Raw genomic sequence first — 23,180 nt, 5'->3', positions numbered from 1 at the left:
ACTGCCCGAGCCAGCTTGTTGTCATGGAAACTACACTCCCGCCCCCATAGCCTGTTATCTTTAACTTCATTTGGGTAACTTCTGGTGAGCTGGGTGGGGACTTAGATTTCATGAGCTTCCTTCAAATCTGGGTTCCATGTTGTTCTTTTCTTTTCTTTTTTCTTTCTTTTTTTTTTTTTTTCCAGTTCTAGGCATCTGAAGGGAGCAGGGTGGGATAAATCATTGTACTGGCAGTGTTTCATAGTTCTTGGCTGATAGGCAGACTTGTTCTCATAATCTTGACCTGTCAGCCTTTTTGAGCTTGTGAGGCAAAATGTGTGTTGTCCTAGGGCGCATCTGGTTTCCTGAGACAGGACCAGAGAATACTTGTCTTTGTGATATTTTGAATAGAGACACAAATGGTTTCTTAATAATTTCAGCTTATATAGATGTCTTGATTTTCTTTTCCTGTAGGTCAGTGGTTATATAGCCCTAGCCCCTGTAGTGCCTTAAATCTTCCATGTTTGTATTTGGAAATTTTTATGCCAAATTACCTGATTCTTAACAGGAGTGTTTTGGGCTATATCCCTTCCCATAGGGGCTGGTGGCCCAGATTATTTCTCTAGCTACCCCCACCTCTGACTGCCAGGAGGAAATCAGGGTAATAGAATTCAGGCACAATCTGGGCTGTAGAAGAGAGATCGTGTTTACCAAGCACTTGGATAAGCATCTGAACTGGGGAGCGTGCAGGGCAGATTAAATTCTTGTGCGATTGTGGCTGTCAGTGTACTTGCCACCAGCAAAGGTGGGAGGGGAAAGGCAGTCAGAGGAGAGAGGATTTTCTACCAGTAGAATTCATGCACATGCAGCTGCCTTCTTCTTTCCTTGTTTCTTATTCCATTGCCAAGGAGGAGGCATGGGATTACTTGGACTCTAGCCTGTGCTTTATTGTGGGGTGGAGGGAGGCCAGGGAAAGGATTGTCATATGCCGTACTGGAGGGTTAGGCTAAAGGGATGACTTGAGGAATAGAAAGGAGTCACAATTCAGAAATTTGGAGGGGTGGTGGTGGGCATGAAGGAAACATTCTCTTCTGCCCCCAGTTTTTTTGGTAATGCCATCAGAGCAGATAATTTTAGCCAGAAGAAGCTCCTTGTAGCCAACTTTTAAAAGGTGGGAGGAGGGGGCAAATTGAAAGGGTGGGAGGTAGGTATCCCAATATTCCATCCTTTTGCTTTTTCTGTTCTGGAAGCTTCTTCTGGAAAACATTATTCTTTTGGCTAATCATCCTCCTGGTGTTAGGGTAAGGTGATCAGAGGGTTAACAACTTGAGTTAAGCAACAAATTAATAGATAATCCAAGATTCCTCTTTAAGAAACCTTTCTTATTTTTCCACTTTATATGACACTTAGGAGAAAGCTGCTGCAGAGTGAGATACACCTTTAAGCCAGAGCTTAGGCAGAAGGACCCCTTCACTGGCTACCTTTTCTGACACTAGCGTGTTCAGGAATTTGAACTGGTACTGACTGACACTGGGCTGGGCAAGGAGCTGAATTTTAAAAACACTTTTCCTGTGGAAAAAATGGGAATTCATTGATGGGAAAGGGAGGAAAATACATGTAATATTATAGAATATAAAATCATGTCTGCTAGGTCTTATGTGCATCTGAGTTAAGACATGTTCTACCCTGCAAGGCTCTGGCTTCCTTGTGGTAGTCAACCCCAATCTTAGTGTCATAATTAGTTCAGTTTCTTTTCACCATGCCTCTGTTTCCTTTTCCTATTCTTTCATTTAAACACAGGCTGAGGCTGAGGTGGCCTCCTTGAACCGTAGGATCCAGCTGGTTGAAGAGGAGCTGGACCGTGCTCAAGAGCGCCTGGCCACTGCCCTGCAAAAGCTGGAGGAAGCTGAGAAAGCTGCTGATGAGAGTGAGAGGTGTGTAGAGGGCCTGATGAAGTGTGGATTTCAAAAGAAGTTCATAATGGCTCTGATCAAACAGGTTTCTTATAAACCTGTTTTTTAAAACCGTAACCTATCTTTATAGGCTCTTCTTTCCTTCTGCATATTCTCTCCATATGAAGACTGACAGAGTAGGGGTTACCTGGACCTGTGACCCTTTTATAATTGGTGTTTCTCTATAAATTGACCTAATAATCCTTAAATGGGGTCACCAGGATGGCCTCCACTTAGACAGCACCTACCCATAGCAGTTCTCAAAGTGAGGTTCCAGACCAGCAGCACCTGGGAACTTGGTAGGAACTCAAATCCTCAGCAGCCCCTACCCCTCATCTATGAATCAGACTCTTGAGGTGGAGCCCAGCAATCAGTGTTTTAATAAGCTCTCAACCCTGGCTGCACTGTTAGAATCATGGGAGTGTGTGGTGGGGATCTTTGGGGAGTTTAAAAAATATATCAGGGACTTGCCTGGTGGCACAGTGTTTAAGAATCCGCCTGCTAATGCAAGGCACACGGGTTTGAGCCCTGGTCCGGGAAGATCCCACATGCCGTGGAGCAACTAAGCCTGTGCACCACAACTATTGAGCCTGCGCTCTAGAGGCCGTGAGCCACAACTGCTGAGCCCACGTGCCACAACTACTGAAGTCCGTGTGCCTAGAGCCCGTGCTCTGCAACAAAAGAAGCCACTGCCATGAGAAGCCCGCGCACCACAACTAGAGAAAGCCCTCGTGCAGCAACGAAGACCCAACGCAGCCATAAATAAATAAATTTACTATATATATATATATATATATATATATATATATATATATATATATATATATATATATATATATATAAAATCGGAATGCCTGGGTCCCATCCCAGATTAGTTAGAATCCATTGCAAAAGAGATCTGGGCATTGATGTTTTTAAAGCTCCTCCAATAATTTTTTTTTTTTTTGGGCCGCGCTGAGAGGCTTGCAGGATCTCAGTTCCCCAACCAGGAATCGAACCTAGGCCCCGGCAGTGAAAACCCAGAATTCTAACCACCAGGCCACCAGGGAACTCCCTCCTCCAATAATTTTAATATGTGCCCAGGGTTGAGAACCACAGTCCTTGAACCAACTCATTTTTGTCGAAAATAGCCAGTTGGCTCCTTGTCACTTGTGAGTTAAACGAGAACAAAGGTGTGTGATGACTTGGATGGGATCAAACTAAGACTTTCAGAATTAAAAATACCCTGTTGGGAGTACATTAACACAGTACAGCTGTGAAAATAAATAAGACAGCTATGTGTGTACTACTACAGAGTAATGTCCAAATTATAGAAAGTGAGGAAAACCAGTTGCAGAGCGCTGTAGTATGATTCCTTTGGGGTGTGGAGAAATGGAGATGAGATTTTTGGCATATAAAACATTTCTGGAAGGATTATGAATTAAGAGATTACTTCTGATGAGCAGGACTAGAATTAGGGAAGCTTACTTTTTGCTTTATGCTTTTAGACTATACACTTAAATATTTAGTTTCTTAATAAGTGTATTATTTTTATAAGAAAGTTTTAAACAAAATAATTAAACTAAGGTGGGAGGGTGCTATGGAAATTCTTTTTGAGTGGCAAGCAGAGAGGAATGGGCTTTAAAAGGTGCAATTCTGGGTCCCTTGGAGTTGAGTTGATGACAGGCTCCCCAGGCTGTCAGTGCCACATCTGTCCGTGTTGTTTCTGGCAGAGGTATGAAGGTTATTGAAAACCGAGCCTTAAAAGATGAAGAAAAAATGGAACTCCAGGAAATCCAACTCAAAGAAGCTAAGCACATTGCAGAAGAGGCAGATAGGAAGTATGAAGAGGTAAGACGCTTTTAGCTTGTCCCTCTCTCTTCAGCGATACTGGGCTTCTGAAAAGAATCACGAGAGGGAAATGGCTCCTTCTTTGCTTCACTGAGCTGTACCTGCGTCTTGTCCCGTAGGTGGCTCGTAAGTTGGTGATTATTGAGGGAGACTTGGAACGCACAGAGGAGCGAGCTGAGCTGGCAGAGTCGTGAGTATCTTGCTCCCCAAATCTTGCCATACCATTCTGTTCCTTCCCCTTTGGCTTGGGCACTAATGTGAATAAACTAGCATTCCTTCAACCTTGTTAAACAGGACCTAGAGAGTGGGAGTCATCTAGAATGCTTTTTTTTTTTTAAAGCCCTAAGAATGGCTTTGGGCTTTCTTACTCTCTTAACTAGTGACAAGTGACAAATGAGGCTTCTTCATTGAGAGGAAAATGAAACCTAAAAAAATGGTGAACTGTTAACCGGCAGGCCCTACTGGGTCCTTCCAACTGGGTTCTGCTTCTCCTTGAGGCATTGAAGTGGCTGTGCCGACTTAAGATCTGTCTCTGTTTTTACCACTTTGCCAAGCTGCTGGGGAACTTCAGGGCAAAGGCAGGCATGACCTGCTCTCCTGTTGGCACCTTCTGGGCCTTGTTTAACAAAGTCCGTGCTGATGCATATTTATTTGTGCTTCCCTTGCATTCCCCTCTCCTAGACGTGACATATCATGACCATGGTGATGTTTTCTTCCCATTTTTTTATTTTTAAATTTTTTTTTCCATTTTGCTGCTTGTTTCCTTGCTGTGTTCCTTTTTGACCTTTCTCCTTCCCCACAACCTGGCTTGTGCAATCCCTGTGACTATCACTAACAGCCGTTGCCGAGAGATGGATGAGCAGATCAGACTGATGGACCAGAACCTGAAGTGTCTGAGTGCTGCTGAAGAAAAGGTACTAACCATTGAACCCACAGAGAGGTTATACATATGGTGTGGTTTTGTTTTGTTTTGTTTTGTTTTGCAGCTGCCTCCCCTCCACTGGTTGATTTGTTGAGTGCTTTTTCATCTCTTCATGGAATGCTCCATTCCTCTCCACTTACTTGGCATCTGTCATCTCTTCTTTCCTAATTGCTTCACTGCCTCTCCACAGGGTCTCACCTTCCCTTGGGTGATTTGGGGGACTATTTGGGTTGGGCATCCGTTCCCACCTCCACCCCAGGTAGCAGTTATGATTTGTTTCTGGTAGTGATTTCTGTCAAGTGTTTTCTTTATTAGTATACAAAAATTCTGAGTCCCAGCCCAGGAGGGTCTAGCTCCTGACATGTTCTATGGTAGAGGGAGGAGGGTTGATACTTGCTCAGATTACCTGGGAACTTCTCTTTTCCCCAGTATGCCTTCCAACTCTCTCTACATATAGGTACAATTCATGTCTGTGTGTCTCTCTCCTTTTTTTTATTCTCTTCTTCCCCTTTCCTCTCCTACGGTATTTAAAATATTCACAGTAAGTGTTCTGAGCTGGAGGAGGAGCTGAAGAATGTCACCAACAACCTCAAGTCTCTTGAGGCTCAGGCGGAGAAGGTAGGGGCTGGTTTGTAAAAGTGACAGGCTTTGGGGCCTGGGCCCAGCCCTGCCCTTGATGAAAGACTGGAGAAACCCATTCCTTATATAATCCAGTGAGAAGTATCCACCTACTCTCTCTCCAGATTCTGGGTTTAATGTTAATTCCTGTGCTCTTTGATTGCTGTAGTTAAAATAACTTCTTGGTCTCAGGTGACTGGGGTCATGTTCTCCTCTGGCTGATACTGCTATGCTGACAGAAGGGGGCAACAAATAGTATCAGATCTGAGACCTAATGAGCAATCAAGACAGATGACTTGTCTTTATCTTCTTGTGGGACTCTTTCAGCCATGTGGCCTCAAGGTGTCACCACACCTACTCATTAACCTGGAGGCAGGAAGAATACATTCCTGGGTTGATCTGAATAAGATCAAAGCTTAGGTCCATTTTAAAAATAAAGGTCCTAGGGACTTCCATGGTGGCCTAGTGGTTAAGACTCTATGCTCCCAATTCCGGGGGCACAGGTTCGATCCCTGGTTGGGGAGCTAAGATCCTGCATACCACTCAGCCAAAAATAAAAAAATTTTAAAAATAAGTAAAGGTTCTAGAGGATTCTGAGGGTATCATGGCTCTAAGGACATTGATTTATGGATTTTAAGGACTGTTGTCCCAAAGCGGCCTTGCTCTTTCTCATGGATCATTCAGCGCATTAAATCCAAGAGGATGTTCAGTATAAAAGTAAATGTCAGGAGGGGGGTATTGTCTGTGTGAGTAATTTCTATTCTGAAATGTTTATTCTACTTCTCTTACAGTACTCTCAAAAAGAAGACAAATATGAGGAAGAGATAAAGATTCTTACTGATAAACTCAAGGAGGTGAGCTGAGGGGATTATAAGGAAGGACCCAAAACATTTAGAGGCATGTAAGGCATTAATGTAGACTTAGACTAGCTGGTTTTGGTTCTGAAAGGTATAGAAGTAGAAGGTGGAAGAAGTAGAGATCCTTCTCTGTCTTACTCATCTCTGATTCTGACTGATTTCATGTTTCCCCCAGGCAGAGACCCGTGCTGAGTTTGCTGAGAGATCGGTAGCCAAGCTGGAAAAGACAATTGATGATTTGGAAGGTATGGAGCCTGGGTGAGGGATTAAAATAAAGAAATCTAGAGGATGACGTTGCCCTTTGGCCGTTAGCCTCTTCCCCTGTACACCAAAGGGAGTTGGTAATGACTTGGCATGCATCCTATGCCCTGCCCTGTGCCACAGCTAGGTGAAGTGGGTCAAATCCTGGAAGTGGATTTTTACACTTACTCTTCCTGTAATAAGACTTTACCTAATATTCTGGAATTTGCATCCTTCCCTTGGAGGAGACTGGTAATAGCAGGTACCTCCATGTCACCCCATGGCTACTTTTGGCAATCTTGTTCACCACTGAAGTTGTGGGGGACCTCACCAAGAGATGCAGCAGTGGAATGACCACTTCTCAGAGCTGACGGATGCCAGGGGCTTTCTAAATACTTCCTGCCCCCATAATTTGGCAACTGCATCTACCCTAACAAGGGAAAGTTTGTACTTTGCTCTGAGAACTCTGAGATATGCTCCTTTGGTACACCCTGGGTAGCAGGATATTCTTTGGGAGAGTTTTGCAGAGGCAACCTGTAGAGCAAAGGGGCCAACAGTATTGGTCACGATGGGTAGGTAAAGAAGAAGTGTCTGAATATTAGTGTGTATTTTCTCCTTTTTCTATGTTTGTTAAATTCAGCATTATCACTGCTAAGAATTGGGTTAACTGGGTGGGAGTGGTATCCTCTTGAGTGCCTTTGGTGATTGGAACTTCTAGTCATGACTATGCCCAGGTTCTCAACCTTTACTGCAGTTGATTAGAGGCATCAAGAAGTCCTGTTGGTCCTGGGGACAGTGGATCTGAAAATGGCCAGTCATGGCAACCAGGATAGATGTTCTCCTAACTGTGGGATTAGACCCATGGTCACACTTTCCCTAATTTCTAATGATTCCCTCTCTTCATCTGCTTCTGATACCTTTTACTCTGTCCCCTCATTCCTCCCTGTGGTTCCTGTGCCTGTCCAGATGAGCTCTATTCCCAGAAACTGAAGTACAAGGCCATTAGCGAGGAGCTGGACCACGCCCTCAATGACATGACCTCTATGTAACTATCTGACAGCAGAGTGGGGCTGGGACCTTGGCTTGTGGGTGGGTGGGGGTGTAGGCTGTGCATAGTGTGCTCTGGTTTTGTCTTCTGAAAACTAGAATCTCCACTCTTATCTTTAAAACACTGGTGCTGGTTACTTGTTGGCAAAAGCTGGGGAGGCATTTAATCCAGGATCAGTGGTAGCACCCTGATCTACATATAATTTTTATATTTTTTATTCATAGTCCCTTCATTATGACACCAGGATTTTTCTATCTGTTTCTCAAATTTAGTCTCAGAAGGGCTACTGATGAAGATAGACTCATGTCATCATATAATTTAAGGAACTAGGGCCCAGAGAGCCAGTGACTTGGGCCCTAGCATCTTAAAACAAAATTCAGACTTCATGGGTGTATATGATGCCCTGGTATTAAAGTTTAGGGGAAACACCCATGATTGGAAATACCAAATTCACCTAAAAATCGAGCTGAGTCCCAGAGCAAGCCAGGTAGTAAAAAGCACCAAAAAAAGTTGTTGGGGACTTCATCTGTTTGCTGTGGATCCCTGATCCTTGATGCTAATCTGCCTTTTTCCCACTAACCCTGAAAAGAAGCCAAATAACTCATGTTGTAGTGTCTGGCTCTCTTTTATCATTCCTACTGCCACCTCTTCCTTTTTGTCCTCTTCCTTTCTCCCAGATTGCTGTCTAGATTGATGCTAGTCCTTCTCACCTAGAGTCTCCTTACTTTTTCACACAGATAATTATCACCGTTTCTGCTCTGTTCTGGATCTACCCCCTTTCTTCGGGGAACCCAACGCCCCACTCTCCCTCTGGATTCCATTTGGGTCAGCCTGGCTGACCCCCAAGGCATTAGGATGGGCGGGGGTACCACAAAGCAACTTATGTATTCTCTTCCACCCCTCATCCCAAATTAAAATGTTAAGCTGCCGGAAGCCTCATGCCACCCTGCATTTGTGTCATTGACAAAGCTGCTGCTGTCCCTAAAAAGGAGCCTTGGGGGTGTGATGTGGGGAGCAGCTATTGTAGGCTCTCCCTCCTCTGACTTATATAATCAAAGCCACTTTTGTGTGTGTCTATTTTTTCTTGACATTTAAATTCAACTGATCTGAATCTATCAGAGTGGTAGACTAGGAGAAGTTCCTTAGAATAGGAGCTCTAGTCTTACACTCAAGCTGAATAAGATCATCTAAGTCCTTTACTTCCAGGTTCTTAAATCATCCCATCTGGAATGTTTGTCTTCTCTTTAGGTTCTCCTCCTTTGAGAGACCACAGAAGTACTCCCAATATATATTCTCTACTGTTTTACCAGTGGTTCAACTGGTGCATCCTCGGAATACCTGATGAACCCAAATATGTTACCACTAAAATTGACTAATTATATTATCCCAAGTCACAGAAAACACGTAATAGGTAGAATTTCCAGCAGTTTTATGTTTTCTTTTAAACCTTTCTTACATACTTGAGGCTTACTACCATTTGCCTGCTAGTATGTGCTACTGGGATATACAACAAGTGATAAATGATTGTTACTGGAAAAATAAAAACAATCATACATATTTCAAATATTATACACAAGGTAGTAATTTATTACATGCATAAATATGGTTAATTGCTTCTAGTAAGTTGTTCCTAGTTTATGTTGTGGAATTAAATATCAACCTTTCGGAAATTCCTATGCTAATTTACATAGCAGAGATGGTTTAATCTGGGTAGTGTAGTCATTGGTTGTAGTTATCTAAGCACCTAAGTATTGTTCACTTAGTATTTCAGTTTCTCAGTGGAGTATATATTTAAAACTTGCCTTTCTTTTAAGCAGATACAGCCAGGTAGAGAGGTTTTCCCTACTGTAAAACTTTAGGTCTCATCAAATTCAGTTTTCTTTCTGTCTATACCATTTTTTTTTGCCACACAGCCTCTGTGATTAAGGTACAGGTTAAGTTATTATTAATTTAGGCACAGGGTATTAAGGTGGGGAATAACCAAAGATGGAGGCATCATCCCTACTCTCAGATTGCTCAGAATCCAGTAGGAAAGAGAACATATATATAAAACTAAAGATGGGGATTCCCTGGTGGCGCAGTGGTTGAGAGTCCACCTGCCAATGCAGGGGACGCGGGTTCGTGCCCTGGTCCGGGAGGATCCCATGTGCCGTGGAGCGGATAGGCCCGTGAGCCATGGCTGCTGGGCCTGCGCGTCCGGAGCCTGTGCTCCGCGGCGGGAGAGGCCACAGCAGTGAGAGGCCTGCGTACTGCAAAAAAAATCAAAAAACTAAAGATGATGTGTGATATGTGCCCCAAATAATAAAGTTTTGTGGGAGTTCAGAGATGGGGAAGAGGTTGATTGCAATGGAGATGATTAGGAAGGTCTCATGATAGGAGGCACGTAAAAGGTACTTAATAAACATGTTAAAATTTTCCTCTTCATTTTTATTGGATTCCAAAAGATTGGATTTTTGACAACCAGAATCTGGTTGAAGGAAAGTGGATATTGACTATCTTCATTAAAGAGAAGCAAAAGAATAAAGGCATAGAGTTGGGAAGGACACCAGAGCTATAACATTTAGTTAGAGTAGGGAACAGGTATGTGCTGTATCAGGCTGGGGAGTTTTAATTATATTTTGTAGGTAATGGGGTGCCACTGGAGATTTTGAACAAGGATATGTTCTGAGTAGCATATAAGAAGAGTTAATTTGGCAGCTACAAATATGTTAGAAGAGTAGATTATCAAAGTGATCCATTAAGACAATGATTCCCAAATTTCATTCATTTGCATACCACTTTTGATGGCTTTTGCCATATTCACATGCAGCCTACATTATTTTTTTAATTTACTTCTTTTCAGATTTGTTCTTATGCTACAAAATTCTAATTTGAAAATCAAAAGTTTTGACATGTGCTAGTGTTTTTTGCTAATGCACATTAAAATAATACAGCTAATAAATTTTTTTTAAGTTCACAAACGTATACTGTCTGCAGTCTTCTCACATTATCACTAGCAGTAACTGTAACACACTTTAGGAAATACTGGGTTAGGTTATTGCAGTTTCCCAGAGATAATAATCTGAACTAGAGTAGTGGTAGTAGGGGATGGTGCTGAACCTGGTCATTGTGAAGGGCCTGGTCACTAAATGCAAGAAGGAAGTGTCAAGGGTGACTGGCTTGGAGCCTAGGAAAATGATAGTATTAAAGGTGTAGGCGGTCACGTGGTCTTGGTTTGGGGAGGCACAGGAAAGTAGAGAACGATATAAGTCTGAAAAACTGGCAGGTATCCAAGATGAACAAAATCCTAAGACTTGAGGGGGAGAAATTGATATGAGAGATTTGGGAATCCATGAGGTTGGCAGGCAGTTTAGGCCATGGAAGTAAATTTGAACCCTAAAAGACAATTGCAAATGTAAAAAAAAAATAGAGGAAAATCTGTGTAGAGGACGAAGCCAAGTGGAATTGGTTGGAGGGATAGAAAGAGAACGAGTAACTTTGATACTTTAAAAACTTCAAGGCTGGGTGATTTCCAGTGATTCTCAACTTCAGGTAGAGAAGGAAGATAACTGAAAATAGGACCTTGTCACTGGTGTTTTATTAATCTGAGGGTATATACTGGACATTAAGGACAAGGAGAGGAGCCATATATCAAGGGACAGAAGAGTGAATTGGTGGAAAGAAAACAAAGGCATGAAGTATAGTCTATAGTCTATACAAAGTCCAATAGAACTATTGGCAGTGGTTTCCAGTATAGTAGCCACTAGCCACATGTGGCTGTTGAACACTCAGTGTGGCTAGTGTGACCTAGAAGCTAAATTCTCATTTTATTTACTCTTAGTTCATCTAAATTTAATTAGCCACATGTGGCTAATGGCTGCTGCATTCATTGAATAGTACAATTCTAGATGTTTTAGTATGTAGGCAGAAGGAGTTAGTTGACTTTGGTACAGAGAAAGGCTTCTTACAAAGGAAAGAGAGAGTAGAGAGAGATTAGAAGAAAAATGAGGTGTTATACTTTGGTAGCTCCTGTCTTTCCCCATGGCATGACTCGTGTGAGCAAGGACAGAGACCAAGAAGCCAGGGTAGCAGAGTGAAATTTGAAATACTGTACCATGATAAATTCACTCTTTTGTTTAATGCTTTGTATCCTTATAGAAACCATCCTATGTTACTTGAGCCAGGACTAGCTATGGGAATGGGGTGAAGCATCATTGATAATCTCAGAGCAAAGTGCTTCATCTCTTAACTTCTCTCCTTATCTTAATTTCTAAGAAAGAACCACAGGCTGTTGTGTTGGAGTCCTTTCTTCCCTTCCTCATTACTGTTGTTGGGATCAGGAATAAAACAAAATGTGACTGGACCCCAAGTTACCTGATGGGTGGAACTGACCTGTTTGTTATGTTAGGCAACCTTGTCTTAGTCACACCCAGTTTCTTCCATTCACATATTGAATACTCCTTAGCCTTAACATGAGGGGGAAGTTTAAAAAAAAAAAAAAAAGGAGCAAAATCTGTTTTTTCTACCTCATTCCTTGAACTTTGAGGCTTTAAAATTGATAGAGTTCCCTTTACTCCAAGCACCCCCATCCCTTTTCCTTTTCCTGTTACAGAATGAAATTGACCTGATTCAGACCAGTGAAGGATGTGTAGCATCCATGGGATTATTCCCTGAAAGGAAAATCAGACCAAATGGGGATTCTCTGGCTTAGTTGTTTGTTTCATTTGCTCTTATCAGGGAACCAAGAACTTTTTTTTTTTTTTTTTTTGCGGTATGCGGGCCTCTCACTGTTGTGGCCTCTCCCGTTGTGGAGCACAGGCCCCGGACGCACAGGCCCAGCGGCCATGGCTCACGGGCCTAGTTGCTCCACGGCATGTGGGATCTTCCCGGACCAGGGCACGAACCCGTGTCTCCTGCATCGGCAGGCGGACTCTCAACCACTGCGCCACCAGGGAAGCCCGGGAACCAAGAACTTTAATGAACTAGTGTCTGGTCCTGAATTTTTAGTTACTAGAAATAACAGAAACCTTACTTATTACTAAGTTTAAGGTGAGAGAACAACCACATTTATCTTTCTGACCTTCTGCAATTCTTAAGGAACTATAAGTTCTGGGATTTAATTAGGCAATAAAATGCTCCCACTTCTTCTCTGTCTCTTTATTTCTTCCCTAAGTGGAACAAAACCCTCATTGAACCGGCTGTTTTTAGGGATATGATCCTAATAACACCCTTCTTTCCCAAGAAGGATGTGGGAGTCACACTGACTAACTTGGATATAGATGCTATGGATCAGTCAGGTTGCATATGGTCTTTATATGTAATATAACACCAGAAAGTTCAAGAAATGAGAGTTCAACATAATTTGAACCCCTACTATTTGTCAGAGTTGCCCCAGTGAATAAGACAGGTTGAATCCCAGGCCTCATGGACTAGTATAGACTAGTACAGTTTTTCTCAATGATGAACTTTAGTCCTTTAAGCCAGGATAATTCTGGGATATACAGAACAATCCTATTTATTGCTGTACCCTGCCCAACCTGTAGGGCCTTCCAGTTATTGTGACAATTATTCATTTCTAAATTCCCCTCTAGTGGAGGGGAGGGGCAGTATTCCTCCTATTGAGATACTGGTTTAGTGGGAAGTGCAATTTTAAAAATTCACTCCAATTCTGCCCCTTAATACGACACTTGTTTTTTGGTTATTCCGCCCAGGATCTTTTTGTACGTATATGCTTTCTGTCTTGTTTTGTTTTGTTTTTTTGTGGTACGCGGGCCTCTCACTGTTGTGGCCTCTCCCGTTGCGGGAGCACAGGCTCCGGACACGCAGGCTCAGCGGCCATGGCTCACGGGCCCAGCCGCTCCGCGGCATGTGGGATCTTCCCGGACTGGGGCAGGAACCTGCGTCCCCTGCATTGGCAGGTGGACTCTCAACCACTGCACCACCAGGGAAGCCCCGATGCTTTCTGTTTTGATTGGGTACACAGAGTGACAAGTATTATTGGGAACATACTGGCCCCCAGCTTCCAGGTAGAACTGGGAAAACATCAGCCCAGAAGGCAAGGTACCTGAGCAGTGCCCACAGTCAGCCCACAGATGCAAGGCAGAAAAGTCTTTTTCATATTGAGGTCCTGAGACCATTTTGAAACAGACTGTAAAACATAGAAAGAAACTTGTTTATGAACACCAGAGGCTGACCAGGAGTAGACCAGGAAGATCCATCCCCAATTGCCATTACCTCTGTGTTGGACACATGGATTTGGATTCTCTCTACCTCCTCTTTTATTTATTAAAAAAAATTTTTTTTATTATGTTGTACGTTTCATCCCTAGTACTTTATCTTATAACTGGAAGTTTATACCTTTTGACTACCTTCATCCAGTTCCCCCTCCCCTCACTCCCCACCTCTGGTAACCACAACTCTGATCTCTTTTCTATGGCTTTGTTTGTTGAAGTATAATTGACCTACAACACTACATTAGTTCCTGGTGCACAACATAGTGATTTGATATTTCTTTTTTTTTTTTTTTTTTTTTTGTGATTTGGTATTTCTATGCATTACAAAACGATCACCATTCTACACCTCTTTAAGATGTGCTCCAAGTAGAAAATCCAGATAAAGCCAGGGGATTTGAGCACTTAATTACTTGTATCAGGAATGCTTTTGGTTATAAGAAGCATCTTAATAGCAGCTTAAATAAATATGGGACTTATTTTTCTCTCATAATAAAAAGTCTTGATTTGAGCAACTGTGGCCTGATACAGTTGGGATTTCTGTGATTCTCACGGCCCTTTCTTTTAAGGTTGAAATTTGCAACTCTAGTCATCACATCCATGTTCAAGGCAAGAAAGAAAGCCAAAGTTTTTCCAGAAGTCCCGGACAGACTATCCCCTACATCTCATTGGCCAAAACTGGATCACATGATCCCCTCAAGCTGCCAGTGAGCTGGAAGAACAGGATAGTCTTGATTGGCTTGTACCAGTAATTCACCTTACCTGGGGCTGGCTGGACACACTGTTGGCTCGGACAGGTTTGGGGTTCTTTTAGAAAAGGTGAAGTTGGGTTTTGATTCGCTGTGCCACTATGATGGGCCTGTCACCCAACACCTACAACAAGAAGCATTAGAAAGTACAGGATTGAGTGAGTGTAGGGATATTTATCCCAGTCCTCCCATTCATAATGATGTACTGAATGCTTTTACAGAAAAATGTTCAACCATTCACTCTGGTTCCTTACCCAGATTATTATAAATGTATTTCTTATAAGCCAGGTGTATTCCTTCCTTTGCCATGTTTCACTTGTCTCAGTTTCTCAACCCAGGGAATAAATACGGTGAAGGAGATACTTTTCTCCCTCAAAATGTCATTCTTTCATCTTGTCAGTCTGCATTTTTTGTTTTATTCCTCTGTTGGTCTTTCCACCAACTGACCTAATCCTCCTCGCATCCATCCTGCCTTACAGATGCATGTTATGTATACCAGGTAGTTGAAAGTCTCAAAATTTACTTCTGGTACTCTACTAACCTTCCCTTTTTCTCTTTCTCCTCCTCTTTTTCCTCTCCTTCTCTTGTTTTCTCTCCTCTCCATTGCTGCTGCAGAGCGTCTCTACAGCCAACTTGAGCGAAACCGCCTGCTTTCTAATGAGCTGAAGCTAACGCTGCATGATCTGTGTGACTGATGGGCAGGGCTCACTGATGCCCATTAAACCGAGCTTACGGCTCACACCACTGACCTGGACCCCAGCAAAAAGCTGATTGTCTTTTAAAAGTTATTATTTTGCCCTAAGCAAATTGCTTTTTAGTTGGGACAGTTAGAATAGTGTCGACTTCCTAACTGCACTGTAAAGTGGGAACAGTTGAGATTAATACTGCCTTTCTGTCCCTTTTCAAGAGATTGTGGGTGGTGAAGGGAGGGACCTGAGAGATAGTGAGAAAACCTGGGAGAGTTTTCTGTTTTCCACCCTTACTTGCTGCTCTTTCACTTGTGCACTGACTGTAGGATATGTTCCCTTGCATGGATGTTTTCTAACAATAAAAGGACTGACTTGACAAGATGTTGTAACTGCTTCGTCTGCAGGCCCAGGGATGGGCCCTTCTGACTGGGTAGAAAAAAGGGAAGGGAAAGAAAGGGGTGTGGGATAAGAATAGGTCTGCGTTGCCATCCCCTTCTCTGAGTTGAAGAGTATTTTCCCCACCTCCCTAGAGCAGTGAGTGGTTTACTTGCTGGGAAGCTTTGATTCTCCGTGATGTTCAACTGCCGGTTTTCTTCCTGACATTTTTCCTCTTGCTGCTTTTTCCTGGTATTATGTTTAATTGTAAGTAACTATGTCACAGGCTAGTTCTGAAGAATAGCTCTGCAAAAATCTCAGTTAAGGTTTTGCTTTCAAGGATATGTTTTGTCGTATTCTTGACTTTGTTTTCTTTTGAGATTCTCTGACTTAGCTATGGGGGTTCTTTTATTTATCCCACTAGTTATTCCTTTCCTCTCTACTTGTTGAGGAAAGCCTGTAGTGCATGAGGATCCTCCTGTACTCTTTTCAAGTTGAGGTTCTGCTGTTTCTACTGGTAGAAACATGCCCATCCTTGTTCTCAATGTGTCAGACTCCAGCGAGCTATTTCGAGTAGGTGTTGTCCTATGGGCAGAGACTAGAAGAGTGGATGGCTGGTGTTTAAGGCCACCTCCTTCAGTGACTGAAAGCTGAAAGCCTTAGTTGGGTGTGGGGAGGAGAGGAAATGACTGATAAGGTCCCCAGCTCCCTCCCCCAGAAGTACAGCAATACCTGTAACTTTAGTAGGCAAGCCTGAGGCCCTGCAAAACCGAGTGATGCAATAGCTCACTTCTGTGGCTGAGAAGACAGCTGCTTTATTAGTCTGCAGTTTCTCTGCAACAGGAGCAATTCTCAAGAGCGGGTAGACCTTGAAATTTACTTCTAGTTTTTATAACGTCTCTCCTTTACCCCCATTAGATAAACTGAAATGCACCAAAGAGGAGCACCTCTGTACACAAAGGATGCTGGACCAGACTCTGCTTGACCTGAATGAGATGTAGAGCACCCCAGTCCCATCCTGCCGCTGCTCCTCCCTCTGACTCCGCTGAGGCCAGCCTGCCCGAAGCTGACCTTTAAACTGAGGGCTGACCTTTAACTGGAAGGCTGCTTTCTCCTTTCGCCACCTCTCCCACCCCCACCCCTGTGCCCTTTTCGCCAAACTGTCTTTGCCTCTCCCCAGAGATTCCATTTGGGCTAGAGGCTGAGCACCTTTGGGAACAACATTTAAGGGAATGTGAGCACAATGCTAAGTGTCTTTAAAAGCATGTTGTGATGTACACATTTTGTAATTACCTTTTCTGTTGTTGATTTAGCAGCCATTTGTAAAACATTCCAGATAATTCCATAGTTTTGAAGCAGCAGTCTAATCCCTTTTTCACTTTTGGAAGGTAACTTTTCAGCTTAATGCATATTGCCCTCTCCGTAGAGAAGGGGAAAAGGTATGGGCCTGCCTTACTGAGAGCCAAATGGCCCAGAGAAGGACTCCATTCTGGGAAACCTTATTGCTCTGTAAAAAGCACTCGCCAAACCAGAAAGGTGATTCCAGAAGGAGTTAGCCAAAAAAAAGTGCTGTTCAGGTTTTCAGCTTTACGGTATCTTTGGGCAACTTTTTTTCCACCAGAAGTGACCAGATGAAATCAAGATGGTGAGACCTCTGAGACCAAATCTTTGTCCCAGCTCTACCCTGTTCCCAGCCGCTCACAGAATGGATCATGTGCCCCTTATTTTGAGGCGACCACTTATTTGCTCTCCTGCCTCCTTGAAAGAAAGGAAAGAAAATTATGTTTTACCACTGATTTAGCCATATGAAACTCATCTCATCACCCTTTTCTGGGTCTGAAGCTGCTGTCTCTAATAAAAGTGCCATCTCATTGTGCATTGTATCAGTTAGTGCTGGAGAAATCTTGAATAGCTTATGTACAAAATTGTTTTTAAATTTTATATTATTTTGAAACTTTGCTTCTTTGGGGTTGGGGCACACTGATCGCCCCATCTGGCTGTGAGAGCTCTCTACAGTCTGGGCTGGCAGTGTGCTGATCTTTTAAAGTTTCTTTCCCTACCCAATCCCCCCTTTTTGGTGAGGTTTCAGTGAGGTCAGTTAGGTGTGCATCCTACAGCTTAATTGGCTTAAAATGTACTCCCCTTTGGTGTGGTCTCTTTGGGGGCCGATTGGGAGAAAGAAAAAACAATAGTGTAACTGTTTTGATACTGAACATTGATAAATGTCTTTTTGAAATAAAGAACCAGTCCCTCCAACCCTCAGAGGTGCTTGCTTTTATTTCCTAATCCAAATGGGTTTTCTACACAGGGGCTATGAAGTTGGGGTAAAAATCAGATCTTTGTGGGTGAAAGCAACAGGATTTGATGTAGAGCACACACTTCGGAAGGTGACCAAAACTGGGGTCAGAACTCAGCTCTCAGATCCTTTGTTGTGTGTTCTGATGTCAGTCATTTAGTTTCATTATCTGTAAAATAAAGATAATATGTATTGTTAGGGTAAATGTGAAGATTAGAAATATTTATGTGCCGGACCTTTTACAGGTTACTTAATACTGGCATCTTCAGGGTGAGGTACACATTTCCTTTACAACTGTATTGATTCTTTCTTATAAATCTGTATTTATTAGGCTCTGCTCCGTAAACAACTTCAACAATTTATGACACGGATTACATACTCCTATACATTTGTGGCTTTAGTAAACCGTCCTGAGACAGCCTTCAAGCTGATACTCTGTTGGATATTTGGAGAAAACAAGTTAATTTAAGAAGAGGTGCTCTCAGAGTATTTGCTTACACACAGGCAGCGTGAGTGGATAGCTTTCTAAGCTGCCTGTGAGATGCCAGTGCCTGGCATTTCCTGCACTCTGGCCTTGAGGCTGGACATGAAACTGACTTCCTACTGAAAATGACACAGATTCCTTGACAAAGTCCAGCTGTTTATACTATACTAGAGACTGGAAAACATTTTCCGTTTATATGTACGGGCCGATGCTGACTGGAAATTATTGCCAAAAAAGGGAGGGACGGGGAGTTGCTCTAGGAACCAAACACGTAGTAGGCAACAGAAGGAGAAATTTAGCTGGAAGAGATTATTTTTTTAGACTTCTCTGCTTGTTCTTTACTATTAAAAAAGTCTGCCACTCAATATTTAAGAAAGTAGCCCTTTTGATGGGTAGCTGGGTTTGTGCCGTAAAGCTTCCATAACAGCTTGCTGGAGCGCTTCATAAAAACATTCCCCTAATTCCCCGTAGAACGAGGGCCCGCCTCCCGATGGCGTCACGCCTGCGGATTGGCTGACGTTGGGGCTGAGGGCGCAGCTGTAGTTGAGCGGGAACCGAAAGCTGGCAGTTGCCATGAAGGCTGTTGGATCACCCGGGTCCCGAAGCGACGGGCTGTTCAGCTTGCCTCTGCAGCGCCTCCTGTTGCTGCTTCTCTTTTTGCTTGGAAGCCTGGCCAACAAACTTAACGTGCCACAGGTGTTATTGCCCTTTGGCCGGGAGCCAGGCCGGGTTCCTTTCCTGCTGGAGGCGCAGCGGGGCTGCTACACTTGGTGAGAGGTGGAGGGTCACGAGGGTATGCACCCCCAACGCCACCCAGGAAGAATGGGTGGGGTTCCTCAACCGAAGACGCCACAGGAAAGCTTTGCGGTCACTTGGCCTGAAGAGCCCCTTGCCCGTAGGGGCTGGGGGCGGGATGTCAGTGGGAGTTCAGCGGCCAGCCCTTCTGAAGTGGCCTGTCCTCGTTGTGTGGGATGTCTTCAGCTTATGTGTGGGGCCTTATATGAGCAGTTAGGATGCGAGACTGGCCTTCTTATTGTGTTTTGGGAGGGGTAGTCACTGTGTGAACAGCTATCAGGGCGCAAGGAAGCCCTGTGTTGGAGGCCTCAGGCATTGATGGCTACCCAATGCGAGTGTAAACAGCTAGAGAGGGAGTTCTCAAGGTGTGAGGAAATTTATTGAGGGGCGAGAGAGGCTTAGGTTGTGAGTTCTCTACAAACTAAATAAGGTGGGGTTTTCAGTGTAAAAATACAACGAATTATTGCATACTTAACTAAGCACTTTGCATGTGTTAACCCATTTGGTTTTTACAGTCTTATGAAGTATTATTATTCCCATTTTACAGATGAGTGAATTGAGGCATAGACACCATGAAGTATAAACTTCATATAATATGAGAAGGTGTATTTTGGGTGGAGATGAGATCTGCCTGTAATATTATGTTTCCCCACTTATATGAGAGTACTCTCAAAGTGTACACTCAACTTTGGGGTAATCAACTCTGGGGGGATGACTTTCTGACTGGGGGTGGAAAGACATGATTTTCTGGTGTGAGAGGACCCAAACATAGATGGTGTGGTTTCCTAAGGTGTGAGGGAACCTAACGGAAGTGGGTTCCAAAGTATCAGAAGGCTCATCCTAATTGGAGTAGATTTCCCTTTACCATCACTTAAACACTAAGGTTTGTCCAGAATGTAAGAAGTTCACCTCGCATTTTATGAGGAAGTACAAGGGAATCAGGCTTATAGGATGGTCCAGTGTGATTTATTTCCTGACTGAGGGTGATGGAAGGCATGAATCTAGCACTGAAAGCCATTCCTTCCATCCATCTAAAAATATTAATGATTTTTAAAATTGTATTTTGAGTTGGACTCACACCTCGTAATTTGGGCAACATTTCCACCTTAGCAGCAGCCCAATTTCTAGGATCGGAGAAAATTCATTTCTCAGAGTGTGAGAAGCCAGGTCTCTCATTTTTGGAAAAACAACATCAATCCTATTTTTACATACTGAGGGAAGAAAGTAAAAATCTTATTTTAAATATTGAGGCAGGAATGTAACTTGGCACAAGGGATCACTGGAAAATGTTCTGATCAGTCTCTCCCACTTAAATCTTGTGTCCCTAAGCAATGTTTCTACTTTAAAGAATCATTTAAATACACCTGGTAGTATGTAACATGGAAAAGCTATAGGAATCTATGTTATACCAAAAGTTAATTTTAACCCACATTCTTATTTCATACTCTTAAGTATTTTATTCTGGCAGGCATTCCACCCATCATGATGCAGTAACTGTTGAGCCTTTATATGAAAATGGCACCTTCTGTTCCCAAAAAGCTGTGCTCATTGCTGAATCTACCCAACCAATACGCCTCAGCAGTATTATTCTTGCTCGAGAGATAGGTATGTTGAGACAAAACACACTATGTAACAGTTCATCAAGAGTAGAGTAATCTGATATCTTTTATAGATGGTTAACGGAGACGGTGTTGGCTTCAAATGATAAGAGGTAGAAAAAAGGATTCCTGCAATTGTGGCATCCTATTCTGTGATTTTTTTTTTTTCATTTTTTTTTGGTGCATCCAGCCCCTGGCATGGTACCTGATACAGAGTGGAAACTCTGATTGTTTGAATCAATGGTGAAACGAAGGAACTATTTATCAGAACTAGCTTGGGTGTTAAGGTCTGAGGTTGGTCTTGAGTGAGGCAAAAGGCAGTATAAAAACTAGTACTTCTCAAAGTGTCATCTATGAATCTAGCATCTACATCATCAGCATCACCTGGGAGTTTGTTAGAAATGTAAATTCTCAGGCCCCACCTTAGATCTGATATATCAGAATCTCTGGAGTGAACCAAGGGATCTGTATTTTTAACAAGCTCTCCAGGTGATTATCATACAGACTAAAGTTTGGGAAGCACTGCACTAGTCTCTTTTAGACCAGAGCAGCTTAAGAAATGCTATTTGTGGGACTTCCCTGGTGGCACAGTGGTTGGGAATCCGCCTGCCAATGCAGGGGACACGGGTTCGAGCCTTGCTCCAGGAAGATCCATACATGCCGCAGAGCAACTAAGCCCGTGGGCCACAACTACTGAGCCTGCGTTCTAGAGCCCGTGAGCCACAAGTACTGAACCTGTGTGCCACAACTACTGAAGCCCATGTGCCTAGAGCCCATGCTCCGCAACAAGAGAAGCCGCCGCAATGAGAAGCCCACGCACCACAGTGAAGAGTAGCTCCCACTCGCAGCAACTAGAGAAAGCCCGCACGCCACAACGAAGACCCAATGCAGCCAAAAAATAAATAAAATAAAATTTTAAAATGAGAAATGCTATTTGTATCCAAAATCAGACCAGGGCTGTTTGTGTCCCTGAGTTTCTGGCACTTGATATTGTCATATTGATAGGCCAGAAATATCTGTATGGCTTTTATTTTTATTTACTTATTTTTTTTCATTTATTTATCTTTGGCTGCATCGGGTCTTCATTGCTGTGCGTGGGCTTTCTCTAGTTGTGTTGAGCAGGGGCTACTCTTTGTTGCGGTGGGCAGGCTTCTCACTGTGGTGGCTTTTCTTGTTGCGGAGCATGGGCTCTAGGCTCACGGTCTTCAGTAGTTTCAGCACGGGGGCTCAGTAGTTGTGGTGCATGGGCTTAGTTGCTCTGCGGCATGTGGCATCTTCCTGGACCTGGGATCGAACCCATGTCCCCTGTATTGGCAGGCGGATTCTCACCCACTGTGCCACCAGGGAAGTCCCAATATATGGCTTTTAAATATTTTGATAAGTTACATATCTATACTATATTCTTAAAGAGAAATTCAAGATGTTTGGTGTACCATATTTCTTATTATTGAAGATGCCATCTATTGTAAAGCTATTTTTAATGTACCACCGAGAAGGAACAACATTGCCAACTAAACTATGCTTTTCTTCACTTAGAATTTTTACTTTATACCTACTGAAGAACTCTTTGACTTAGATGGTTATTTTTATTATGTATCACTCTCATGCCTAATAAAAAGGAAAATATAAATAAAATTAACTGGTTAAAATATTCCTAAGACAAATTTAACATTTTGCCCTATCTGAATCACTTTTTGACTGGGAATCATCAGTGACTGTGTTTATCCCCACAACATCGTCCTTTGTGCCATCGAGACTGTTAGTGACATAGCATTTCTTAAAAGAATCAATTAAAACCAAAACCACCTAAAAGGTATTAGTATTGGGCTCATAAGTTGGCTTTGCAATTATATAGAGCTGGTCCGTTTTTGTCTCCAGCTTTGAAAAGGTTCCTAGCACATCTGAGTCACCACCTTTCCCACCCTGTCTCTAACCATTTGGTTCCAAGGGAAAAAGAGTGCTCTGCCATTGTTCACCATGTTTTCTTCCAACTACTAATACCCATTCTGCAAGTTTGATGTTGGCCCTTTTAAAGTTCTCACATATGCAGTCAATGACAACTATGTCATGACTGCTGCCTGGCTGACAATTCTAAGATGTCATCAGTTATAAAATCCCAATTTCAGAGATGTTAAAATGTCCAAAAAACATGAGTGTCTTAGAATCAATGAAATATGAGATCTCAAAGATGAGACTCTTTGAGGACCATATCATGCAGGGCAGCTACAATAGTTAGAGAAGGATACCAAGGTCAGAAAAAAAGCATTGCTTTGGTCACGTATGCTGTTTTTAATGTAATTACTCTTAACTACATGAATTCACTCTGATATTGAAAGATTCATTCACACAATTGCTAGGGAAAATGTCAAATCTGGCTCTCAGCTTTGTTTCATCTGACTTGTAAATATTCCAAAGTTAAGTATCTTTCAAATCAACTTTCCCAATTTTGCTATTAATACAATTGTGTACATAGGTGATGGAGACTACCAGTAATGAATGGCAGTCTTGGTGTCCTACCAGGTGCATCCTCATCTGAATG

General features: G+C 42.8%; 1 protein-coding gene across 11 annotated transcripts in view; it reads left to right on the top strand.

Annotated features, from left to right (window-relative positions):
* TPM3 (tropomyosin 3) overlaps nucleotides 1–17,730 on the top strand; it is a 28,057-nt gene extending 10,327 nt beyond the window's left edge. For 2 of the 11 annotated variants that reach the window (XM_059072367.2, XM_067036971.1), the window contains 7 exons: nucleotides 1,780–1,913; nucleotides 3,644–3,761; nucleotides 3,881–3,951; nucleotides 5,226–5,301; nucleotides 6,093–6,155; nucleotides 6,334–6,403; nucleotides 16,387–16,745. In XM_059072367.2, coding sequence (XP_058928350.1) covers nucleotides 1,780–1,913; nucleotides 3,644–3,761; nucleotides 3,881–3,951; nucleotides 5,226–5,301; nucleotides 6,093–6,155; nucleotides 6,334–6,403; nucleotides 16,387–16,469 — 615 coding nt within the window. In that variant the 3' untranslated portion in view covers nucleotides 16,470–16,745. Of the gene's footprint in view, nucleotides 1–1,779; nucleotides 1,914–3,643; nucleotides 3,762–3,880; nucleotides 3,952–4,599; nucleotides 4,676–5,225; nucleotides 5,302–6,092; nucleotides 6,156–6,333; nucleotides 6,404–7,364; nucleotides 7,448–8,183; nucleotides 8,380–15,019; nucleotides 15,154–16,386 lie in introns of those variants that run through there. The other 9 variants (XM_059072350.2, XM_059072345.2, XM_059072373.2 and 6 more) reach the window with 9 other exon arrangements.
* Nucleotides 17,731–23,180: the final 5,450 nt, after the last annotated feature.

This window comes from Kogia breviceps, chromosome 1 (assembly GCF_026419965.1).
Source record: "Kogia breviceps isolate mKogBre1 chromosome 1, mKogBre1 haplotype 1, whole genome shotgun sequence".
In the NCBI taxonomy this organism is placed as follows: Eukaryota; Metazoa; Chordata; class Mammalia; order Artiodactyla; family Physeteridae; genus Kogia; species Kogia breviceps.
This window is presented reverse-complemented; position numbering and strand designations above follow the sequence as displayed.